Source organism: Ptychodera flava, chromosome 15 (assembly GCF_041260155.1).
Source record: "Ptychodera flava strain L36383 chromosome 15, AS_Pfla_20210202, whole genome shotgun sequence".
Taxonomy (NCBI): domain Eukaryota; kingdom Metazoa; phylum Hemichordata; class Enteropneusta; family Ptychoderidae; genus Ptychodera; species Ptychodera flava.
The window spans coordinates 7,831,160-7,854,292 of record NC_091942.1 but is presented as its reverse complement, the minus strand read 5'-3'; the positions used below and the strand labels follow the sequence as shown (position 1 = coordinate 7,854,292).

General features: G+C 38.1%; 2 protein-coding genes across 2 annotated transcripts; one reads left to right on the top strand and one right to left on the bottom strand.

The window, feature by feature from the left end:
* The first annotated feature begins 2,798 nt into the window (after window positions 1–2,798).
* Window positions 2,799–4,130, top strand: LOC139152229 (uncharacterized). The gene has a single exon (XM_070725369.1). The coding sequence runs from the start codon at window positions 2,799–2,801 to the stop codon at window positions 4,128–4,130; it is 1,332 nt and encodes a 443-aa protein (XP_070581470.1).
* Window positions 4,131–5,394: 1,264 nt separating this feature from the next.
* Window positions 5,395–11,995, bottom strand: LOC139151072 (snaclec rhodocetin subunit delta-like). The gene is made up of 5 exons (XM_070723606.1): window positions 11,849–11,995; window positions 9,640–9,676; window positions 8,158–8,467; window positions 7,726–7,836; window positions 5,395–5,552 (listed from the first exon to the last, which is right to left on the bottom strand). Exons 1-4 carry the CDS (start codon window positions 11,987–11,989, stop codon window positions 7,758–7,760), a joined length of 567 nt encoding a protein of 188 aa, XP_070579707.1. The 5' UTR covers window positions 11,990–11,995; the 3' UTR covers window positions 5,395–5,552; window positions 7,726–7,757.
* Window positions 11,996–23,133: the final 11,138 nt, after the last annotated feature.

Below are 23,133 nucleotides of genomic sequence, written 5' to 3'. Positions count from 1 at the left end.
CAGTGACTGTGAAAGGTGGAATTCCCCGCTTCCAGCTTAGTTTTTAAACTTGTTGATCAATCATCTGGCTAGTTGAAGTGGAATTCATAGCATATTGGTAGGTTATAAGAAAGATTGGTTTCTTGAAGTGACAAGTACCGAGAACAATAAATGGCTTGGTAGGACAGATTACATACAGAAAAACCTGTCATCAGATTATCATTGAGGAATTAATCCGAAAATTGAAACAAATGTGATGAGACCTCATAACTTTTAACCCTTTAATCGCCGCTTTTAAATTTGCTATTCTTGCAAAACTTGCCTGTTTAACGCCCAGTTAGTCTTCTATACCATGGTTAAAGATGGCAGTATGATATAGTGATTCCTGGTGATTTTGAGTTCCGTAAACTTCAAACAACGATACGATTGGGGCTGAAGGTCTGTTTTGTAAATTGTACCGGTGAACTGTTATTGATGACTCGTTGACTCGACAAATATACTTTACATTTACTTCGACCACACTGCAGAGTTTAGTATATTCCTGTGTGGGCCCAGTTTTAGAAATAACAATGTGAACGCGCTATGTCGGACCTGGGTCCACCCTTGGCTGCTCTTATTTATGAGAAAACACAAATCTAACTAAGACTAGGCCGAAAATTGTGTGCGGTCCGGGCTAAATTTACGCCCTAACAGTTAGCTTAGAGTGAGATCACGTACTGCAAAATTAGTTCCGCGTGTGTTTATATATATATATATATATATATATATATATATATATATATATATATATATATATATATATATATATATATATATATATATATATATATATATATAATTGCACGAAAAGGTAAAAACAATTGGTGAGATGTGCAAAGGTCGGAATCATGACATTTACGTACTCTTGCAACAGCTTACGGCGTATGTGTCAACTCGTCAACTTCAATATAGATATGTTGATGTATATATAAAGCATGAATATTTCACTTTTCAGAATCAACTTCATACAGTAATGTCATAAACGTCTCAGAATTTGAGCTATCCTTGGATTTAAGAGATAAGTAACATTTTGTAACGTATGCGGTCAGACATTCACCATACTAACTCATCCTATACTCTATGAATGTGATTAACTAGGTTGACGCGACGATACCAAGATATCACTTTATATCGCACATAACAGCTAGAGAGAAAATCGCGAAACTGATACAAAAAGCGATCAAGTTATATGGGAACGTGATATTTCATTAACTGCATGAACTTAAAATGAATAGTTTTATATATTGATTCTAAGTGATTTTCGTTAAAAAGAGTGACTTTTCATTGTACATTTGTGGAAAATCAAGCATGGTTACCCCATCTGTTTTCTTTAATATTTGATTATTCTCATATACCAGAATTCAAAACTCCCTGGTAACTGTCAAGTCTCCCGGGTTTCTATGTTGCTGCTCCCTGGCCTGATCTTGCGTACAAGTATGTTTCACTGTCATGAGCGTCACATGACCCGAACTCGATGGTCAGAGCTATCTCTGTCACTGCCGGCATGCAGTGACAGTGACACTGCCCGTAGGCAGTAGCAGGGCAGTATCTGTATTAACTTCCTATTTTGACAATATTTTTGTTCACTTTAGACAACTGCGTTCATGTTCTACTCTCTACAGCTTGTTGAATTGCCAGCTTACCAACACAGCCTTAGTATGTGTAATGTGCATTGTATCATTGAAAACTAGAAATGACTTTCAGTCTGGACTCAAATTCAGTTATCACGGATAGTGTTTATTCTCGAATAGTGTTAGGTTTTGTAGATGGAGACGTAAAAATGAGTAAGAGAATTAATTGCTGTTGTTAAATTATATTTGTGATTGTATCTTTTTCGTGCTCATGTGTCCAGGTACAAATTTTTGTATTTTGATTTGTACTATAGGCCGGAGGCCAAAGTACTGAATCAAAATAATAAAAAACATATACAGGTTTTGTTGACACACTGCATATTGAGTTTCAGAATGCTGTAGCAAGACAGCAATAAACTGTATTTTATACAATGCATAAAAATATATAGAAAAATTATCAACAGTAGCAGCTTCTGCCCATTACAAGGCCTATACTTCTTTTTCTAATGAAAAATCAACTCCATTCGCACAATTTTTTTTTAGATTTTTTGAAATAAAAGTAACTGTTATGAAATGCAACAAAATGGTTCTAGATTTTGTTAATCAGGTTGGCAGTATAAACCTTCATGATATCATCAGTGTCCAAGTCTGAACTGAGCAAAAATTTTAGTAGTAAAAGGAGGAAACTATCAGACAAAATTTGTAGGCGTTGAAGTGCATTCAAATGACCTCAAGTTGAGAAAGGCTTGGAAATTCGGAGCCATTGTCCAAATCTTTGAGATCGAAAAACGAATAGCATGCATTTATTATTGTAACACGCTCTAATACTCTATTGTGTGTACTGACACTGCAGGGATGCGTGGCACTTCTGAATTGCAAATTTGAGTTCACAGGATTTACGTGATAGATAATGAACGAGTTTGGTCGATTATGCGTTATAACACGAGGGGGCGTAGCCCCCGAGTGTTATAACGCATAATCGACCAAACTCGTTCATTATCTCACTTATCACACGGCCTTGACAATAGACAGTCGAATTTTATTCTAATTTCCTTGGCAGGGGATGAAACTGACAATAGACAGCCGAATTTTATTCTAATTTTCTTGCCAGGTGATAACCTTGAACTGTATATATTTCGATTTTTGTCTACAAGCATTCAGCTGTACAAATAAACACTGAATGCATGACGCTGAAATCCGTACATAGTCATGGACGACATAACGTCTTTTGATCTTGGTTTGCAGTGGGATGAAGTTTCACTGACGCAACTGGATGCGATACCAACTCAGGAGTTGTGTCATGTGAGTGGACAGATCAATGAAAAACGATTTTCGACTCCCTTGACGGAATCGCAATTTAAGCAAACTCTGAATGAAAGAATACCGCTGCGAACCAGGCACGCCAACAGTTGGGCAGTGTCACTCTATAATGAATGGGCCATGTGGAGGAAAATTCAACCTCATACTATCACAGACCAGAATTGGCCGATACCTGCTTTGGAAATTGGCTCCTTGAAATCCCTCGATTACTGGTTCGCAAGATTTATCTACGAAATCAAACGAAAGGATGGTAAACCATATCCCCCCAATACATTGACAAATATAGCTGCAGGATTGCAACGCTATTTAGTCGACGTCTGTGATCGTAGAGACGTGCATTTGTTGAAAAAGGACGATGGGACCTTCAAAACATTTCAACATGCACTCGAAAAACGTAAAAAAGAGCTTATCGCTGAGGGTGTAGGCATCGCCGTGAAAAAGGCAGATCCTGTGACTGAGAAGGATGAGGAGAGATTGTGGGAACGCGGTGTGTTCAATTCTGACACAGCAAGAGGTTTGTCATACATAGTTTACTTTTATAACTGTAAAATGTTCGGACTAAGAGCTATGGATGAACATACCAACCTCGAGGCCAACCAGTTTCACACAGGATTTGATGAAAACGGGCGAAAATTTCTACAGTATGAAGGACGCCTGTCTAAGACTTGCACTGGAAACATTGATTGCAAAGCAAAACCAAAGGTAATCAGACAATATTCTGATCCTTCGAATGAGCGGTGTGTTGTGTCAATTTATGAACAATATCTTGCCCTCATTGGTTTTTCTGGCCGGTTTTATCGCAGACCAATGCCAAATCGCGATAATGGGACTATAATGTTTTCACAGCAAGCGGTTGGTGTTAATACTCTCAGGAAGTACTTAAATGATATGTACAGGGATGCCGGTATTGACTACGAAGCTGAAAACAGAAACATCACAAATCACAGCGGTAAAGTTACATGTTGTACCAGATTATATGACAAGGGATTTGATGAACAATCAATAACAGGAAGAAGCGGTCATCGCTCGACTGCAGTGAGGAGCTATAAACGGCCGTCCGAAGACTTGTTACAAAACATATCCAATGCTCTGCAGCCCCCAAACCTAAACAAGAAAAAGTGTGTTCGGAAACAGAAAACAAGAAACCTGAAGACAAGCCTTCAACTCATGATCGAGTCTTACAAATTGTTGTTCCTGACGGAATTGACTCTGTCTGCTTAGAGCGATCTGGAAAGAAAATGACAATTACATTTGATTTTTAAAGACTTACATTTGTGCTCTGTAAATTGCAATTTTGTGTTGGAAGAAATTGAACTAGTTTTGCAAGTGTGCGTTGGAATAAAATTGACCTTGTTCATTGCTGAAAACTGTGTTATCTTTGCATACCATCTTGTCAGGTGGTTTGTTCATGTCGACCAATCAGAGACAAAGAATCGTGCCGTGGATTATGGCCATAATGCACTAGTGAAGAGTGGGTTATGGCTTATAATCCACGGCAATACTGGTCTCTGATTGGTTGACAGGGTCTGGCCGTGTGACAGGATTTACAGATCGTTAAGGGGGAAGCCATCGTTGTCAAACGAAGTTTTATCGGTTTGTGGCAACTTTAGAGGTAGTTTGCCACACGTGTCGTCAACTTCCACAATGCCGGAAGAATATACGTTGAGCTTCCAGCAAAAGCTCTGTGGAAGTGCCGATTGCCAATGGCATTTCGAAATCAGCCGCGAAATCGTAGTCTACGTTCAGTTAGAATGTACCCGGCTCTGAATGTTGGTGGTTATTAAATTGGGACCGTAAAACAAGTGCACCGTACAACTATTGAAGTGGGGATATAAATAAGGCAGTCAGCATACTACGCATGATTTCTTCAAATCCATACGAAACTTCCTACTCACAATATCAAAGAAATCTGAAGTCTTAATTATATAGTTTGCCACCTGTGACTTTATGAACAGGCATGGATAGGATCGCAAAAATGAAGTCCTGGTTTGGTTTTATTTTTCTTCATCAAACGATGTATGACACCGTATAATTGTACCCTAAAGGTTCACAGTCTCAAAGTATATTTAAACATCCGGGAATTGAACAGTTTGGGAACTTCAAGATAATTTCAAGGCCAGGCACACTATGGGAAGCAGTATTAACACCTCAATGGACAAAGGTGTGAAGGATTAGTACCCAATGCCTCAACTGCAAATTCAATTGATATCTTGCATGTAATATCTCATGTGTGCTGAAAGCACTCCCTGCAAATTTTAAATGTTTGGACGGTTAATGGATCCGTGAGCCTTCGTCGGTTATAGGGTCAAATTTTCGGTCGCAATAACATTTTCCGCTACCTAAGAGACTTGATACAATTTCTGCAAACTACCTTCGATCACCAACCAGAGTGGATCATGAAGGTTTTGAAGTCTTTCAGTCGAAACGTTTTAGTCGCAAGTATGACATAATGGTGTTACCAAAAAAAACTCTTAAGACGCTCTCGTAAGTTTTCATCGTATTTAATCCGATGTCAGCAATATTGGTACACTCGAAAGAATTGGAATAAATTGAACACAAATTTCAAAAATTCGTGAATACAACCGCCAAGGGGTTGTGATGTAGACATCTGGTCGGCCTTGCTCATCGTCGTCGTCGAGTATTCTGTGGAGAAAAATTACAGGATTTAAAACTGTTTCATCACACTCATGAAGTAGCCGAAGCGTAATGTGATATCTTAAAATGATTTAAATTTCACGAGTAGCAGGTCAGCATCCTAGCCAAATTTGTCACAATACTTCTATTGTAGAGGGTTGCATAAACAATATTCAAATTAAATTAAATCTATTCAATGAATACAACACTATTCATATATGTTATGTTCCACTTTATCAGTGTGATGAGCAACAAACGTCATAAATCTCAATAACAATTAGATCATTGGAGGACTGATTAGAGTGAAAACTTACGTCAAGGTTCATATTTTTAGGTGTCAAACCACTATTTTTCAGAATAATAATTATAATATAATAATAACTTTATTGCCATATGCACACAAAGCATTGGAAATTGCCTTTCCACATGCGCTCATAAAAGATAAGACAAACCGAACATAAAAATAAAATTATACGTACTAAAAATGCTGTCAAAACGCTGATAAAAAACAATTATTGAGCAAAACCAAAAAATGGCGCACAAAGCTAGGATTGATTTAAAATGCTTATTGTAGATGGATAAAAACTATTATTAAAACGGAGTTCTCGTTTTGATACTCTGATATCGCCTAACTGAGGGTAACAATGTGAAAAAATTGTGAGCGGGGTGACTAGAGTCGTTGATTATTGCCTCAGATTTTCGGATGGATCGTATAGAGATGGCAATTCTGCCCCAATGATTGTTTGTGATGCACGCACAACACGCGTTCAAGAGGAAAAGATACAAGCAGTCGCATCCAATTTCACTGCTTTCCTGTTCAAGCCATGTAAATATTTCAAGAAACATGCCTTTTACTCCTAGAGTTTTCATTTTTGCAACTTGAATGTTTTACATCATTCAATAGCCGGTTTCTAACAATATCAAAGGGAACCTAGAGTGATTTACAAAGTCAGCTCCCTCGTCCAAGTTTGATTTCCGAGTGTATAACGAGAATTTTGAAGAGTGGTCAATTTACGGACATAAAAATGTTCATTTTCGAACGTTTTACAGACTTTGATGTCGCATGGTGTGCATACTTAGAATACTCAATATAGTGCACTCTTTTCTTTTGCAGCTATGTGAAGATTTTCCAGCAAAAACAGCAAGGAGGCACTTTAGTTCCAAGACTGACTTTCTATCATTTTGCTCGCCCCCTAAAGTGCGGGTGGAGGGACTGAATTGGCGAACTTGGCGACAACCAGTGGCGAATAAAGGTAGTAAGTGCCTTTATATTGGAAGACAAACTTGTGCTCAAACTTAAACCTTTTTGGAACCATTGCCTCAAGAAATCAAAAATAGAGGGTCGCTAAACAAAATTTGGTACTAACAATATTAAGCGAAAGTTCAAATTCAAAATGGCAGCTATCCCAGCGTTACCTTCCCGTGGAAAACATTTGATTTTCATAAAAATAAGCCGGATGAAAGCTATTTATTGAATGGGCTACACAAACATGAAACAAGTGGCAAACCAAACGATTCAAGTATTTGAGAGTACAAATAACTGCCAGCGGCGAATTCCAACTTAACATGCTTCCAAATTGTTCTTCTCCCAATTTGACGATCATAAGAATTTTCTGTCTAATGCAGCGAGGCAGTTCGATCGTGCAAAAATGTTGGAGTTTGGTTTCGCATGTTTACTATGTGTTATCAGGAACTCCGAAAACTGCTCCAACCAGTGTAGTAAATTCGTGGAAAATGAAATAGACATTAGGGTACGGTAAACAGTTGGCCTGGCCGGGTATGTTCTGATAATTTTGTACCGAATAGTATATATACTCAGGTATACACCTCGCCTCGGGGGAGGAAATTTCCAACTGCTCATTTGCAAAAAATTATTAGCCTCGAGCAAGCATGCAGGAACTTTCCTATTTTGTCGATGAAAATTTTTTTCACATCTACTGTAAGAAGGAACACTTGGCTCTTTAGAACTGTGGTAAGACAAATCTGCAGGGAGAACTTAAAAATTTAAACTAGTATTCAATTCTTAATCTTTACAAAACCGAAAAAACGCGAAATTTTTGAAAAAAAAACTTTCGCTGAAAAAAACCTAATTTTGCAAAGTGACCAAACTTTATATTCCCCTTTATTCAGACTACCCTCCAAAACTTTGACGGGTGCAGTCCGGAAATGTTGCAAAACCTACCTTTTTATCCAGAAGAGGATTCTGCATCGCTTTTAGGCTTCTCCCTGGCAGATAAAATGTCGATTTGTTGTACATCTGTTGAACATCCAGCGTATTTGTCCATTTATATACCTGTCGGAGAGGAGGAAAGTTGATAAATGTGGGCTTAAGGAGCCGTCAGATTTTGCGATCAAACCACGCCTCTGAAAGCATAACATTTGTACCTACCATTGTCTTGAATAATATGCTTTAGAAATTGCATGTAATATGGTGTTTGGTTCGATCAACATTTCAGTCGTTGAGGACCTAGATTTGTGTTCACATGAGCATAAAAAATTGGGAAAAGTTGTGAAATTGTACATTAAACAGGCCTCGGAGTGTGGTGAACAAAAATGGTAGGGGTTGAACAATATAAGGTAGCTAACGAAGGTGGCAGTAATTGGTAAATCTTACCTTAACTCTACACAGTCCCTCGCTTGATCGTTGTTCGATGCTCCGGTCAGCCATGTACCTGTATAGTCTACTGGAGTAGAATCATCGTTGTTCCATTTCAAAGTCCCCTCTTCCCTTTTGTCGTTCAGGCCAATCCACATGGGTTTCCCACTGTAACCCATATCCGCAAGCTTCCCGGCGACCTCATCCTCTATGTCAGAAGTGTTAATTTCGGCAAGTCGACCGTGCTTGTAATTGGTTCGGCAGTACTCCTCCGCATTACCTTGGCGTCTTGAAACTTCAACCACGTAATAAGCTTTATCAGCATACGCTGTTGAAGAGCAAACGAAAAACAAGGTTTGCCGATTTATGACGTGAGCAGACTGATTTAGTGAAATTCTGTTGGTGGAATTTCGAGAAAAGAGACTTTCTATGCTAGATTCAGAGCTGGGTGATGATCCTGTAGGCTTATCGCGTATATTGCGTTGATGCAACGTAGACTGTGATACAACAAAAGGCAAATTTTGACAAGAACTCCCTTTTCTAAGGTAGTACGAGTCTTGTAACCGGACTTTACTTTTTCTCATAAACTTACCTCAACTACCAGTCTTTCAAAATCAAGAATAAAAAATCAGGGGTTACCGCGCAAATTTTGGTACATGAGAAACAAATCACTGCAGAATGTTCAACTTGAAAGTTTGTTATTCAAAATGGCCGCCATTATAAAGAAATTAGGAAAAAAAATCAACTCTATCAAGATGAATCCCAATAACCGGCAAGATCAGAATCGTATAATAAAATTTTTTGAGTCAGAATATCTGTCCCCGGAGTGCATTCTACCCCAATGTGAAATGCATAGCAATACACTAGAAATACCCTGGACTCCAATTTTTGAAAGATTTACGATTACCAGATCCAAATATGGTTTGATTTCTAACCAAAGAGCAGAATTGATTGTGTAGAGATGTGATGTTAATGTCCCCCCGCCTCACCAGAGGACAACGCATTTTCGAATGTTCAGCAGGCTTGTGAAATATGTAGGCTCGTCGAAGTAAAGGAGGGGGGGGGGATGGGGATCCAGTGGCGACCCCCCGAAAAATACATTTAACAGAAAGTAAACTTATATAGTAGCTTGCACTCCTTATATTTGCGTTTTATTGTTGACACTTGAAGTTAATTGCAGAACAGAATCAGCCCAAAAATCTTTGCACGCGATTAGAAACGACAAAGTTGGTTTGTAATAGATAGTCGAATGAAAAAATAAATTGGAAGAATCTGGCGTCCTTTTGGTTTTGATACTGAAAACTGGACAGTGAACAAAGCAGAAAATGACAAACAAAACTGCGCAAAACTTTTTCATCATCCTTTTTCACCTTCAATTTTACCATAGACAGTAGAGAAACTACCGTCTATGGTTTTACGTAAATCGAAAATTCTCCCCAGGGCAAATTTTCCTTGCAGGGCGAGAAATGACGACATCAAAGCACAGTATGGTATAATTACCTCTACGGTTCCTCACAGCCCGTTCTTGTTCAATATCCTGTGAAAAATATGAACAAATACGAACCTTATATGTACAGTGCACATATGTGAACACTAAAAACAAAAGCAAGCGAACGCAAAGACTAGAAAAGCACATCACCAGTCAAATGCAACAATGGCCCACATATGTTCTACGAAAATACACCGCAATTGTATTATCAGAATCTCACAATTTTTACTTCACGACCATTGACAGTCGAGAAAGGATGGGAAACTACCCCAAAGAACAAAACTGAAGAAGCGACGAGCGATCTAGTTTGGAATAATTAGAACGTGTTAATCGATTTTTGCATAACTATCAGCTGGGCGATAGCCGCTGCTCGACATCCGGTAGTTCGCAGTGAAGAAAACTTCATTGCAATGAACTTATTTTTCAGCATACAGCTGACATTCTGATTGAAGTCTGATTCCGTCATCCTAAAAATTGATTTATTCCTAGATGCAACAATGAAACATTTGCATTCCTTCTAAATGGGATTATATGGCATTAACAAACAAAAAGAACATTATTAAAGTTTAAATTTTGCCACCCTGACGCGCAACTTCGTCGATCTAGGGTTGTATTCAAATCCAAGAGTGAAGCTGTGGCGATCCCGAATGAACTGCGTCGACCGTCTATGGCCCAACCATGGAGCTAACCGAAATAGTCCAATCTTTTCAATAAAAAAAACGCAATTAAGTGCCATAACTTCCCTCTTCAAGGTCCTCAACTTGAACGCGTTCTGCGTCGTAGCTTTGTATAGTCCTTACCATGGCAACCGAACTGCTTTTTCCGACCCCATTTTTCAAACATTATCGCTATCATACAACAGTCTCTTTCATCATCTGCAGGACTGTTTTCAAACGATATCTCTGAAGTTTTAAGACTTGTTGTTTCGTTACTTATCAAACTCTTGCGAACTGCCAGTTTAGAATTATAGAAACTTTTTTCAGAGACCTCGAATGTCTTTGTCCATTTTCCTTGTCAATTTCAAACTGTTGGGGTGAAAGAACTTCGCGCGAACTCGTAACCAGCGATACAAAATTCTTACAACGAATCCAAACATATGGTTGTACATAAAAAGAACAAAATCTCTAGATCTAGCAGATTACAGATTTCTGAAATGCTACAAAGATTTTATTCTTAGATTGAATAGTGAAGCACAATATACGTTCATAGATCCAATTGATAGCTTGTCTTTTTGCTTCTTATAGCGCTAGGCGTGCAGAGATTTTGATAAAGCAGATCTTGACAAAACGTTCTACAATCATGGTACAGTCATTAACTTAATGAAACTATCTTTTAAGCAATTGAGACATTAAAAATCTACATTTACTCCTAATGTATTTTTTAAAGTTGCATTCAGCAAACCACAGAATTTGAAGGGTGAGACCGGAGTATAGGTAGTGCTTGCCTTGATGTTCGACATTTTTTAAACTTTCTTAAAGCAAACTATTCTTTCAAAATCGAGAGTAAAAATCGAGGGCCACCGTGCAAATTTTGACACCAGAGAGACAAATCTGCCAATATTACAAGATATTCAAATTCAAAATGGCCACCATCCACGTGTTAGCTCTATGGGAAATATAAATTTTGATTTTCATAAAGCTAAGACTGAAAGTTGAATTTACAGGCAGAGGTTCAAAATGAGCCTACACAAATGGTAGAGCAGAAAAGTTTTGGAAAAATACGAATACGAATATCTATTGCAGAGGCACATTCAACATTGGTAGAGCGCGACAGGCATTAGGGCCTCGGGAGGTACTCCGAAATTATTACAAATGGAGATTTAGAATTTTTTTCGTGCAAATTTTCCCGCTCCACACACGAGATGCTAGACAGTCAAACGCCGCGGACTTTCTATTCATCAAGATTGATTTCAACGGGTAAGGGAGCTCGACAATTTTACGCTGTTATTCCTACATGGCATTGATACTATTATGTTCACATGTTCAAATATCAAGGTCAAGTTGAGCCATGGACGTCCTGTGGTCAAGTTTGTATCGACGCTATATCGTGTATACATCGACATACCTGGCGCTATGATAATAGCACAGCCTAAACAAACTACGGTATTTCAGGACTCTGACATACATGAGAAGTATCATTTTCAATGCCCAGCATAGTGTCTGGCATGCTGAATATGCGGTTAGTTGTGTGAAGAAACGGACTTGAACTAAATGTACTTACAGCCGTTGCAAATGTTGCAAGTGCCGACAAGATCAGAATCAGGGCCGCGCGAAGAAGCATCTTCATCATCCTGGCTTCCGTCGTCAGAAGTGGGGACACGTGCTGGCAAGAGTAACGCACTTTTATACCCATGGTACTCATTTGTTATTCAAAATACATTCCGATGAACAGATGATCATCATCACATGACACTCTGTGAGTCTGATTGGCTCAAGCACAAATGCCAACAACATTTCGTGAGCAGTTGTCGTGCAGTTACATATTAGCATCGAAGTCACCTGTCCGCCTGAGGACAAATATTTTCGCTAGCATTATTCTCAGCAAAGAAATCAAATTTCCCGCGGTTTGTAGAAAAGCGGGAAATTATCGTCTTGGCATGACGTCATTTTCAGCCAATGGTTGCAAGTTTGACAGGAGTTCGATAATGCATGTGTGTTTACTTGTTTTCAACAGTCTTTCGCAGTTGCGGTCTCCTCGACTCCCAATAAACTTTCGGTCCTGCACAGCTAGTGTACCGGCACCGCAATTCTATATATTGCGTCATATGTGTATTATTTTAAGTCTAGATAAGACTTGCAATTCTGTAAAGATGCATATTTACCAACACACACCGGCACTTGTAATTTGTTTCTTGGGTTGGGGATCTGCCGAGGCGATACCAAACTTGGAAATACCGGGATGGAGCGGGGGGGGGGGGGGGTCTTTAATTAAACCAGGATCCTAAAAGGGGCTGTGATGCAGTAATAACAATGTCCACAATTCGAAATAATGGTATGATGAGATACACCTTAAGGGTTTATACTGACGATGGTGGATGTACTCCTAGGACATAAAATTGTTGAATTTCAAACCTCCCTGAAAAGAATGAGCACCTGTGCATGAGAAATAATTCGAAAAATTTCTACACGCTATAGTTGCAAACAATACAACTTTTAAAGGTGTTAATTTCCAGTTGAAGAATTTGGGAAAAGTCAGGTATGACAGATGTAGAACTTACATGATTCGTATCGCGCATTGTCCCGCGGAAAAGGGCATTTATGCATGAATGCATGAGCATTGCAAGCCGTTGAAAACAGATCGTCCAGAGAAGTTACACATAGCCAAAGTGTAGACTGACCCAGCCGTGGCTTTTGCATTGGTGAACGCGCGTAATAACTTATGCGCCAAATACCACAGACTGATCTAACAGGCACGGAAATTCTGTTGAAATTAAATATTCATAAGTAAGATGACGTCATTACAGGATCCAGAACGGAACACTCCCCATCTTGTTGTGATCTCATCCAGAATTAAAAAATGACACGAGAAAAATCTGATCGACAAGGCAGCAAAGCATCAGCCAAATTCTACGGGGGTTTGTCAGAATTGAGCACCTTTGGTAAAGCCAATAATGAGGTCAAAGTATTTTTCAGATATAATATAAGCTATTCTCTTGTCGCAAGGCCGCTGATCTTAACTTTTTACACAAGTGCGTTCACTCCGAGGTCGACTCACCCTATCTTGTAGAACAGGTTAATTACAACTTTCCAATGAGGACACTTCGTCACGTTAGGAAGTTTTCCTTTTTCCCCAAGATCCATGTCCGCTTATAACGATTTAGTATGTAAATATAATACTGTTGACATTTTTACTACTAGGTCTGCCTTTCGTCGGACCATCAAAGACATTTTGTACAGATAATGTTTGTGTGTAATAGGTTCGTATACGTGTATGTTTGTATCAGATTTTTATCCTTGCTCTTATTGTCAGACCTATAAGTGGGCCTTTCGCCTGTTGGATCTGAATAAATAAAATAAAAATAAAATAAAATAAAATAAATATATAAATAAATATATATATATATATATATATATATATATATATATATATATATATATATATATATATATATATAGATATAGATATATATATAAACGATATTAAAACCCTGCTGATTACTTTAATGTCAGACCTTTTGGTGATGGCACTAATGTCTGTAAATTAAACTCTCAAACATTACATATTAGCAATATTAATACTGAATTCCATAAAATCAATGATTAGTGCATGGTAAACATATTAACTGTTAACTCATGGTAATTAAAACACGTCAAAAGACGAGTAACTTAACACAATAATTTACACCTTGGAAATCAACAGTACTGATTAAGGAAGTTTCATCAGCTAGTTAACTAGGTGTAAAAATTGATTATGCTTTGCCTGGAGACCAAACAATTATTTCATCATAGTTTATTGTTATGAGTTTATAGTGATCCATGGACTTGATTAGTCCTTGTTAGTCCATGGACTATTCTATGGTCCAAACAAGATAAAATTATATTTTCACCGTAATACCTCCCTTGTTACTTTTTTGTATTTGTATCTTTATAAATCTAGCTTAATAAACAGTTTATTTATATTTTATTTATTTAATTATTGTGTTTGACAAAGTTTACGTTGCTTTCAATATTTTCATCGGCCTCCAGTGAGAATAAATCGTCAAAAACATCTAACAAATTAATTTATGAATATCATTTCAGTCATATACGTAACACCGATCATAAACGCACTTCTTTGATCCTTACAGCTATCTCCTATTGGGCAATCAGACCCGCTGTGTCTTCACCATTGAGTTCATTATCATCGCTTTAAAATTAGAGTAAAAAGCGTTTCAGGACAGCTATGGCATCGTGTAGGTGGCATCGGATGCGGAGATGGTGACTTCTTCACCTTTGCTTGTCCTTTACTGTTTTCATTAGCTTGTAATCAACCATAATCAGCTAAGGAATATAGTATCAGATACTTATCCGATTTGTTCATGTTCTACCCATCGTACCTATAACTGTTCCATTGTCACCATTATGGCTTGCAAATTTAGAGGAAATATCTCTGAATACAACCTTTACCACTTGTATGCCACTAACGATTCGAACAAAAGCAACCGAAAATCGATCTGAAAGAACGGAAGACGTGACGATTTATGATTCGTATTCTTGAGTTGAGAATTTTGAAAGTTTTTAAAGGGAGAGTGTCGCTTTTTTACATTTATGATACCAAGAATAAATGAAAAAAGCAAGTCAGAACTATTAAAGTCTGTGCACAACTCCACTGGCTGAATTGAAATAGATGATTTTGTTTGGCAACTCTCCATACACTTACCCAGAACGTTTTGTATTAACTTTGTTGTTTTCTTGATGATTGACTCCCAGGTTGAAGGCCAAGTAGAAAGTTTCTGGCACAAGTACGACGCCACTTTTCGAAGGAATAGTGTTTCGCCTACAGAGCGAAATTGCTCTGGAAAAAAGACAGGTTAGCGACACATTGTCGTAAATGGATTAACATATTACCAGCGACCAAATGACAATTGAGAACCGTACCGTCACATCTTTCTAACAAACACTGTAAACCTTCATTACCATCACCAATATCACATCTACAGATAAAAATTAGTGCCTGACTCTCTGTTTTATTTTTATTAATAGCTGCTCCTGATAAAGAATATCAGATCAACAATGTTGGAGACTTCATTTACTGAACTTTGAAGGGGCAAGCTGCCGGCCAAAGAGTTATCTAGCAGCATGGGCCCTTGATGGAGAGATTGAAAGAGCTGAGAGTGGAGCTAAAATTACAGTACATTAAGATTATACCAAGAACAAGGTGTAAGAGATGATGCTTTCATAATAGTCTAAGCGGTGCAAGGGTGCGAAGCAGATGGAAGTATATTTCAATGAGGTGAAGATGATGTATATGCATTGTGCATTTATTGCATTTCCAGGCCTCCGGCCCAAATACAAATCAGGAAACATGTACAAAGAATAGAGCCATGCAAAAGATACATATCTGAATATGCACTTAAAGAACTGCTTTTCTCCTACACAAAGCTTTGAATACAAATTTACAGAGATTAAGCAACAGATCAGACTGATTTGTTTTCATAAGTCTTGTAAATTTAAGGAAATTTGCGTCTTTCTGAAATTCTTCTGGTAAGTATTCCTCTCTGAGATCTCTGTACAATGGACAGACTAGAACAAAATGATATTCGTCTTCTATTTCAGTAGAGTTACAAAAAGTACAGATTTCTATCTTTTGTATCAACATTTTGTCGTCTCCCCTCTTCAATAGCTAGTGCCACAGATGAGCATCTGAGACGAGCAAGCGCAACAATATATTTCACATTACAGGATAATGATAAATATTTTTCTGGTTCAAGTAAGCTTTTAAAAGTAGCATAAGTAAAAGGCTTATGTTTCTGCGTAATTCCCATCATCCATTGTTGCTTACACACATCAGAAACACGTGTTGTGAATTGTTGCAAAAATTGCTCTTTGTTCCCAATCTCCTGGAAGAGCCAGGCATACCCAAAACCATAGGAAAAGAGAATATCTTTCAATGATGTTGCCCAGGTGTGCCGCCCCATATTATCTAATCTGTGAAGCATCAAATATGCCTGCTTTGGCAATCTATCAATTGGCATTTCCAGTAATTTAGCCAATAGTTATACACCTTTTCAAAGTTACAACGTAAATAGGCAAACGCCCACATTCACCCAGAACCGCTTCTTTGGTTGTAGTGGACGACACACCTAAAAGCCTAGTACACCACTTTCCCTGTACTTTTTCTATTATATCATAATATTGGTAACCTCATACCTCTGCACCGTAGCATAAGATTGGAAGCATTGCAGAGTCGAAAAGTTTAAAATGACTTGCAAATTACAGGGAAGTCACCTATTTTGTAAGATGCAATTGAAATGACACTCATGGCTTTACTTGCTTGATCTGCTAAATTTGAAACAGCCTTAGACCATGTGTTTCTGGACGACAACAATAGACCCAAATACTTATAATACGATACTACATCCAGTTGAGCTTCTCCAAAAAACCATCGCTCGTAATGAGCTTTGTGGCCTCCCTTACGGAAAATGACGATTTTAGTTTTGTCAAGATTTACTTTCATGTGCCACTTGGTACAGTATTTGAAGAGTACATTTATAAGACGTTGGAGATTTATGACTGAGTCAGCAAACATTACAATGTCATCAGCATAAGAAGACAAAAGAGGTCACATAGTTCTCGTGTAAGTTGAATTCCAAGTGGGTCTGAGTTCGACAACATCGTATTCAATTCCTCTATAAAAAAAAGAAAAAAGCAACGGACTCAAAATACATCCTTGACGTACACCGTTCGGGCATTCAAAAGAATCTGACATATGATTTCCTGATCGAACACATGCTTTGACATTACTGTACATGGAGTATAAAATGTTGTACATTTTTCCTTTTACGAGGTGAAGATGATGTACTATAAGGAAACATTCTATAAAGGCGGCTCCTTGAAGAAGAAATTGTAAACTTTAAGGCGATCTTGTTAGGTATTAAAAACCATCGCCAGAGAAACTAGTATACAGTACAGCCCATCGCAAATAAGATTTAAAAAAAACACACGGCCATGTTAGCTGCGCGCCACGTTGGTTTAACTTAGACAAAAATGTTCCTGGAAATATAGAATTGATCACTGAAATTTATAGTAAAATTCAACAAGAGAAATCCGGGATACATAAGCTTGGCCCTTATCGAGCTATCATTGGCGGACAAGATTCTTGGCGAGTTGCGCAGTGAAGAATGATAAACGCTTCAGTGAGGGGTTTGATGGAGTAACTGTAGATGTAACACACAAACGTCAGCTGCAGTTACCAATACATTAAGATATGAGAGAGAGAGAGAGAGAGAGAGAGAGAGAGAGAGAGAGAGAGAGAGAGAGAGAGAGAGAGAGAGAGAGAGAGAGAGAGAGAGAGAGAGAGTATGGCAAAATCATTAATCACCGGTCCTCAGCGTTAAAGGTGAAACGGTATTTGTTCAACCGGAAGGGTCTAACAGTTGTCTCACTAGTATGTAACATATTTTGGAATGACAGTGGTAGCTATCCGGGAGGCGATGGCCGAGGCACTCGTTGAGGAACTGGTTGAGGGCGGAGGGGCATAAGACATAGCAAAGAGTTCTGTACAGAATTTGGTCGGTGGTTAAAGATGCTGGCTGCCAAGTCAACTGCGTGCAGAAATTTCGTGACTCATCAGAACGATGGCGATCTTAGACTGAACACTGCCAGAACTGTTGGAGATTTTATTGGGGAACAGGTATTGGCATTTTGTGTAGAGTTCTGTAATTATTTTTGTAAAATTTATATTACTAGCTGTGGACGTTATCGTGGAAACTGAAATTACATTTTATACAATTGTGTGTCTTTGGAAATGAAGGACATATCAGCCCCATTAGCTGTATATTTTTGCATTTGTTCGATAAGGCGGTTCGGAAATCAATGCAGAATATGTAAACATGATTACCAAAGTGAAACCGCAGAACGTTTTCAAAAATTGGCGACAACTTAGATTTTAATGACTTAATAATTTTTCGAATTGCGACTCAAATATATATACGAGTAAGAGGGAAAATTTCAGTGACTTAATCTTACACCAAGGAATCGGAATACTGACATTCCCAAAGTCAGTATGCCTTAATAAGAGGAACCAAAAACATCTTTCTCAAGATTCGATGGTATTTTTTGGTAAGTAAATGTCAAAAGATACAGGTAATGGGGTTTTATATACTATCGATAAATGATTCTACATTTGGGTTATTTATAAGCGCTGGTTAACGGGATTACAAATTTACGTTTTCACTAAGTGCAAAACAGGGTACCGGAAACATTCCTGTATCCCAGCCCCCACCCTCCGGAATTTTTTGAGTCTCCGTCAGTGCCAACCATCCCATACCAATTTTAGTGAATGCAGTCCAAATCATTGATATCGAGAAGGTATCTACTGATCTTTTCTTATCTGAATATGCGATCTAATATTGATTGATTTTTTCATTAGTCTGGCTAAATGCTATCACGAGAATCACCACTCTGGGATCGCAAAAAAATCTCTTACCCGTCAATCGGTTCCTGAGTCCATGCTTATACTTCTCTCTACATACCCATATCACCACACCACACGTGACCACACCACACCAGACCAGACCAGACCAGACAACAACGCACCATTCCACACCACACCACATTATACCACATATTTGGTCATATAGACGGGGGGACCAATCGCGAATCCTCCAGCTCCCCCACCCAATTATTTTGAACGCAGCCTAATGTAATTCTTCAGTTTGTAACTTTGCAAACATTCATCTTAATGACGGCTTAAGCGACTGTACAATTTTACGACGTATACCAAAACAAGTGAAAAATCTTAACTCACGTGCCTTCGTTATGCAAACAGTGACATAAGCCTTCTCAGGGCGCCGCTACTCTGCTTTGAATGTGAGCATTAGCCTATATGCATATATTTGTTTGAGTCACCTTAACTTCTGATGTGTTTTGCTTCTATTGTCTGTATCTGTTCTTTTTTATACCTTATCACTTGACTAAAAGTGTTCAAAATGTATTTGTAGAGTAACAAGCTATCCATAATTTTTCTTTAAGTATAGGTGATTTTATGGAATTTTTGTTACCGACTTTTTGTCAATTCTATATCCGACTTCAATGATACATGCCCTTGCTTTGGATTCAAAATTACCCGAAAATATTATTCTCTTTTCCATATGTAAAAACGAGTCAAGTATAGAGTTAGTGAAATTTGTCCCAAGATTTATTATCATAATCACATCTATTATCATTAAAACCGTTGGCAAAAGCGTTTATGATATTCATAATGTGCCTGTTTACAATGGCGCCTCGGTGAAAACATGAATATTTCTGGCAAAAGTGGAATAATCAAAAATAAAAAAAAGACGGGTTCACTATGCTTGATTTTCTACGAAACAAAGATGAAAAGTGCATGGTTGTTTTCCAGGAAAATCCCTAATAATAGATATAACAAACAAATCATTTGAAGTTCACGAAGTGAAATGTTCACATCCTTTTCGTAAAAGAACGCAAAATCAAAACTCCAAACAATAATTTAAAGAAATGTGTGAATAAATTTAATAATTTATTTCTTACCAATTTTCCCATCATTGCACCAAAACTTCAAAAGATTTGAAGTTATGTGTGACGAAATATCTCCTAGTATTGTCAATTTTTCAAACTTTTGATTCCAGACCTTGCTATTCAATGACATATTTTATTGGGTAGGTCACCGTACTCAATTGTTCACTATTTGGCATAAAGTGTACAGCAGTTCACGCATTGCATACTTTCTCACGATCGTCGTTAAGGGTGCTCTTCAGCAGCTATTATTGACCCAGCCGAGTCACAAAGTCTGTTCATGCCTTTACAAATGAAAAAAGGGTGAACATTCACCAGAAAAAATGCCGAATCAATTTAAAGACTTGACTGAGGCTGTGTATCCCACAGTCGATCGTCGTTCGATGCTAAGGCCCCTTAATGCATAAAAAAATTCAAAATGTCCAATGCTTCTAATACTTACAGAGAAAGAGGCCTTCCCCGTGTATCGAACTACAAGTGACTGTGCGACTGTAGTATGGCTCTATAAATTGCTAACGACATCTCTATAACGGTCAGCTGCATAATGTTTATACGCGCGTCGTAAAAAGGTTGCGTCGCAAATCGACGTGCAGAACTTCGCAATATGTGTTTATCACTTCTGCCCGTGCATCAAGCAATTTTATCACCCCCGCCACAGACGCAACCCGACATTCACAACTGTGTATGTGTAGGCGATTCGGTACACGTATGTGAAAACAGGTATACCAGCACTAAGAAAGTAGAATTCGCCCTGACTTCGGTAAGTGGTGGAAGTTGTATTATGCTTACATTACAGTTAATAGTTTTCATGAATCATTTTTGATAACACCTTGTTTTTCGATAATACATCATTTATAGCATTAAGATGGTGACCACAGAAAATTAGAACGGTCCACAGAGCGAACAAATTTTTCTCAGCAACTTGAAAGTGATACCAACTTCTGTCAGTACTGATATGTTATCACGTGTACACAAGGTAATATGATACAATGAATAACTGCCTAGATCCCTTTACAGTTTGTCGGTCAGAGAGATAAAGTGCGAGTAATATCATCACATGCCAGTGCAGTCAAAAGCACAGCAATTACAGAAAGGTCAACAACGGCGGAAAGGTTTTTTTTCGATAATTTTTAGCGATTCCATGATTTTTGCAACACGTGAGTTTTCGAGGAAAAAAACGGAAAACATTCGTGAGAACATTTGTTAAACGTTTCGACACATTTGACGAGTGAGCTGTGATTCTGCCAATTAAGGTTAAGGTGGTAAGAACAAGATTGTGTAATCTGTGGATTGGTATACAATCCAACCGGAAGGATACGTGTATATTGTTTGCATTATATTGTATGTAGCGGTTACATGGATGATGGAAGGAAAAATGACAATCTGGCAACCATATTGGAACATGTCACGAAGTACATTGACATGTATATGTATGCCATAGTGCATGATCTTTGTGCCAAGTTTGGACAAAATCGGTGTAATGACCTTTGAATTAAGCTTCAAAGACATGTAAAATTCCAACAAAATGGCAGTTCTGCAGCCATATTGGCTCCTATCGCAAGGTTAATTGATACATGCATATGTATGCCATAGTGCTTTGCCTTTGTGCCATGTTTGAACAAAATCGGTTCAAGGATGTTTGAGTTAATCGTTCAAAGACATGAAAAAATCGCAACAAAATGGCCGCCTCCTGCCCATATTGGATCGTATCGCAATATAATGCGACATGCACGTGTAGGCCATAGTGTTATGCCTTTGTGCCAAGTTTGAACAGAATCGGTTCAAGGATGTTTGAGTTAATGGTTCAAAGACACAAAAAATCGCAAACAAAATGGCCGTCTCACGCCCATTTTGGATCGTATCGCAATATAATTCGACATGCATATGTAGGCCATAGTGTTATGCCTTTGTGCCAAGTTTGAACAGAATCGGTTCAAGGATGTTTGAGTTAATGGTTCAAAGACACAAAAAATCGCAAACAAAATGGTCGTCTCACGCCCATTTTGGATTGTATCGCAATATAATTCGACATGCATATGTAGGCCATAGTGTTATGCTTCTGTGCCAAGTTTGAACAGAATCGGTTCAAGGATATTTGAGTTTTGGTTCAAAGACATGAAAAATCGCAAAAATATGGCCACCTTGCGGCCATATATATCGAATCGTATCGCAAAATAAATCGATGTGCATCTGTAGGTCATACTGCTATGCCTTTGTGCCAAGTTTGAACAAAATTGGTTCAGCAGTGTCTGAGAAACGGCTGCGGACGGACGGACGGACGGGACCAAATCTATAAGTCCCCGCCGGACTTCGTCCGCGGGGACTAAAAAGAGGTGACTAAGCATAAGGGGTCATACAAATTGGCAATTGTTCAGATCTTTTCCTTGTTTGATTTGTTCTGTTTCTTCTGCTGTATATGCAGTGATTTTGTACGTGCGTACCTTGCGGGTGTACAATGAAGTTGGTGGCTAAGCGACTTGTGAACTACCATGTTATTTGGCTACAATATGACCGAAATTTCAGAGTAAAAGATAAACAAACCTTACTTTCCGCCGGAAATTTCCAGCCTTTGCAAAGTGAATATACTCATTGACAACGGGTGTTTAGCTATGTGTTGGCTAAAGTGAGAGATATGGAAGTTCAATTATGAAAAAAGCAGAATCACACTATTCAATTCTTATTAAGGGGTCATATTTTTTGGTAAAATAAACTGACTTCGCAAGTCCCTTATCTCAAATTACTGCATAACATAGTTTGGTCGTCGTATGAACCCCATGCAGGGCACATAGCATTGATTTATATATACATCACATCTGGCACTCTTGAAGACCCAACCAAAAGGTGAATAAAACTCCAGTTTATGAAGTTCCTTCCAGCTTTCATTGACTTATAAGGCTGCATTCATAAATACGGGGTAAGGGGAGGGGGAGGAGAAATGAATTTAAGTTGGACTCTAATCAAATAATCAACAACAGTGTTTACATAAACAGCTTTACAAGTTTCAGCATTGTGTAGTGAGATGAAATAGAAATATTGAAAAAATTATCAACAATTGCAGCTTCTGTCCTCTTTTAAAGGTCTACTTGTTGTTTTTCATATACAAATTCTATGACATTCATATCATTATGGATTTTTTCAAAGTGGAAGTCATTGAATGCTATGAAATTATTCCGGAATTTGTTTAATTATTGTAACAATTGCATGGCATTGCAATGTTATTCATAAGTTTGTATTGAATTACCTACCAAACTGCGGAATCTGAGGAATGTTAAAAGATAGGGAAGTTATACTTAAGTGCACTTTAATCGCTTTAACATTATAGAAACGTTT

Coding starts and splice junctions, on each gene's coding strand:
- LOC139151072 (XM_070723606.1), bottom strand. CDS start 11,989: ATGAGTACCATGGGTATAAAAGTGCGTTACTCTTGCCAGCACGTGTCC. Junction 9,677..11,848: donor TTGCAACATTTGCAACGGCT/GTAAGTACATTT, acceptor TATTTTTCACAG/GATATTGAACAAGAACGGGC. Junction 8,468..9,639: donor GGCTGTGAGGAACCGTAGAG/GTAATTATACCA, acceptor GCTCTTCAACAG/CGTATGCTGATAAAGCTTAT.
- LOC139152229 (XM_070725369.1), top strand. CDS start 2,799: ATGGACGACATAACGTCTTTTGATCTTGGTTTGCAGTGGGATGAAGTT.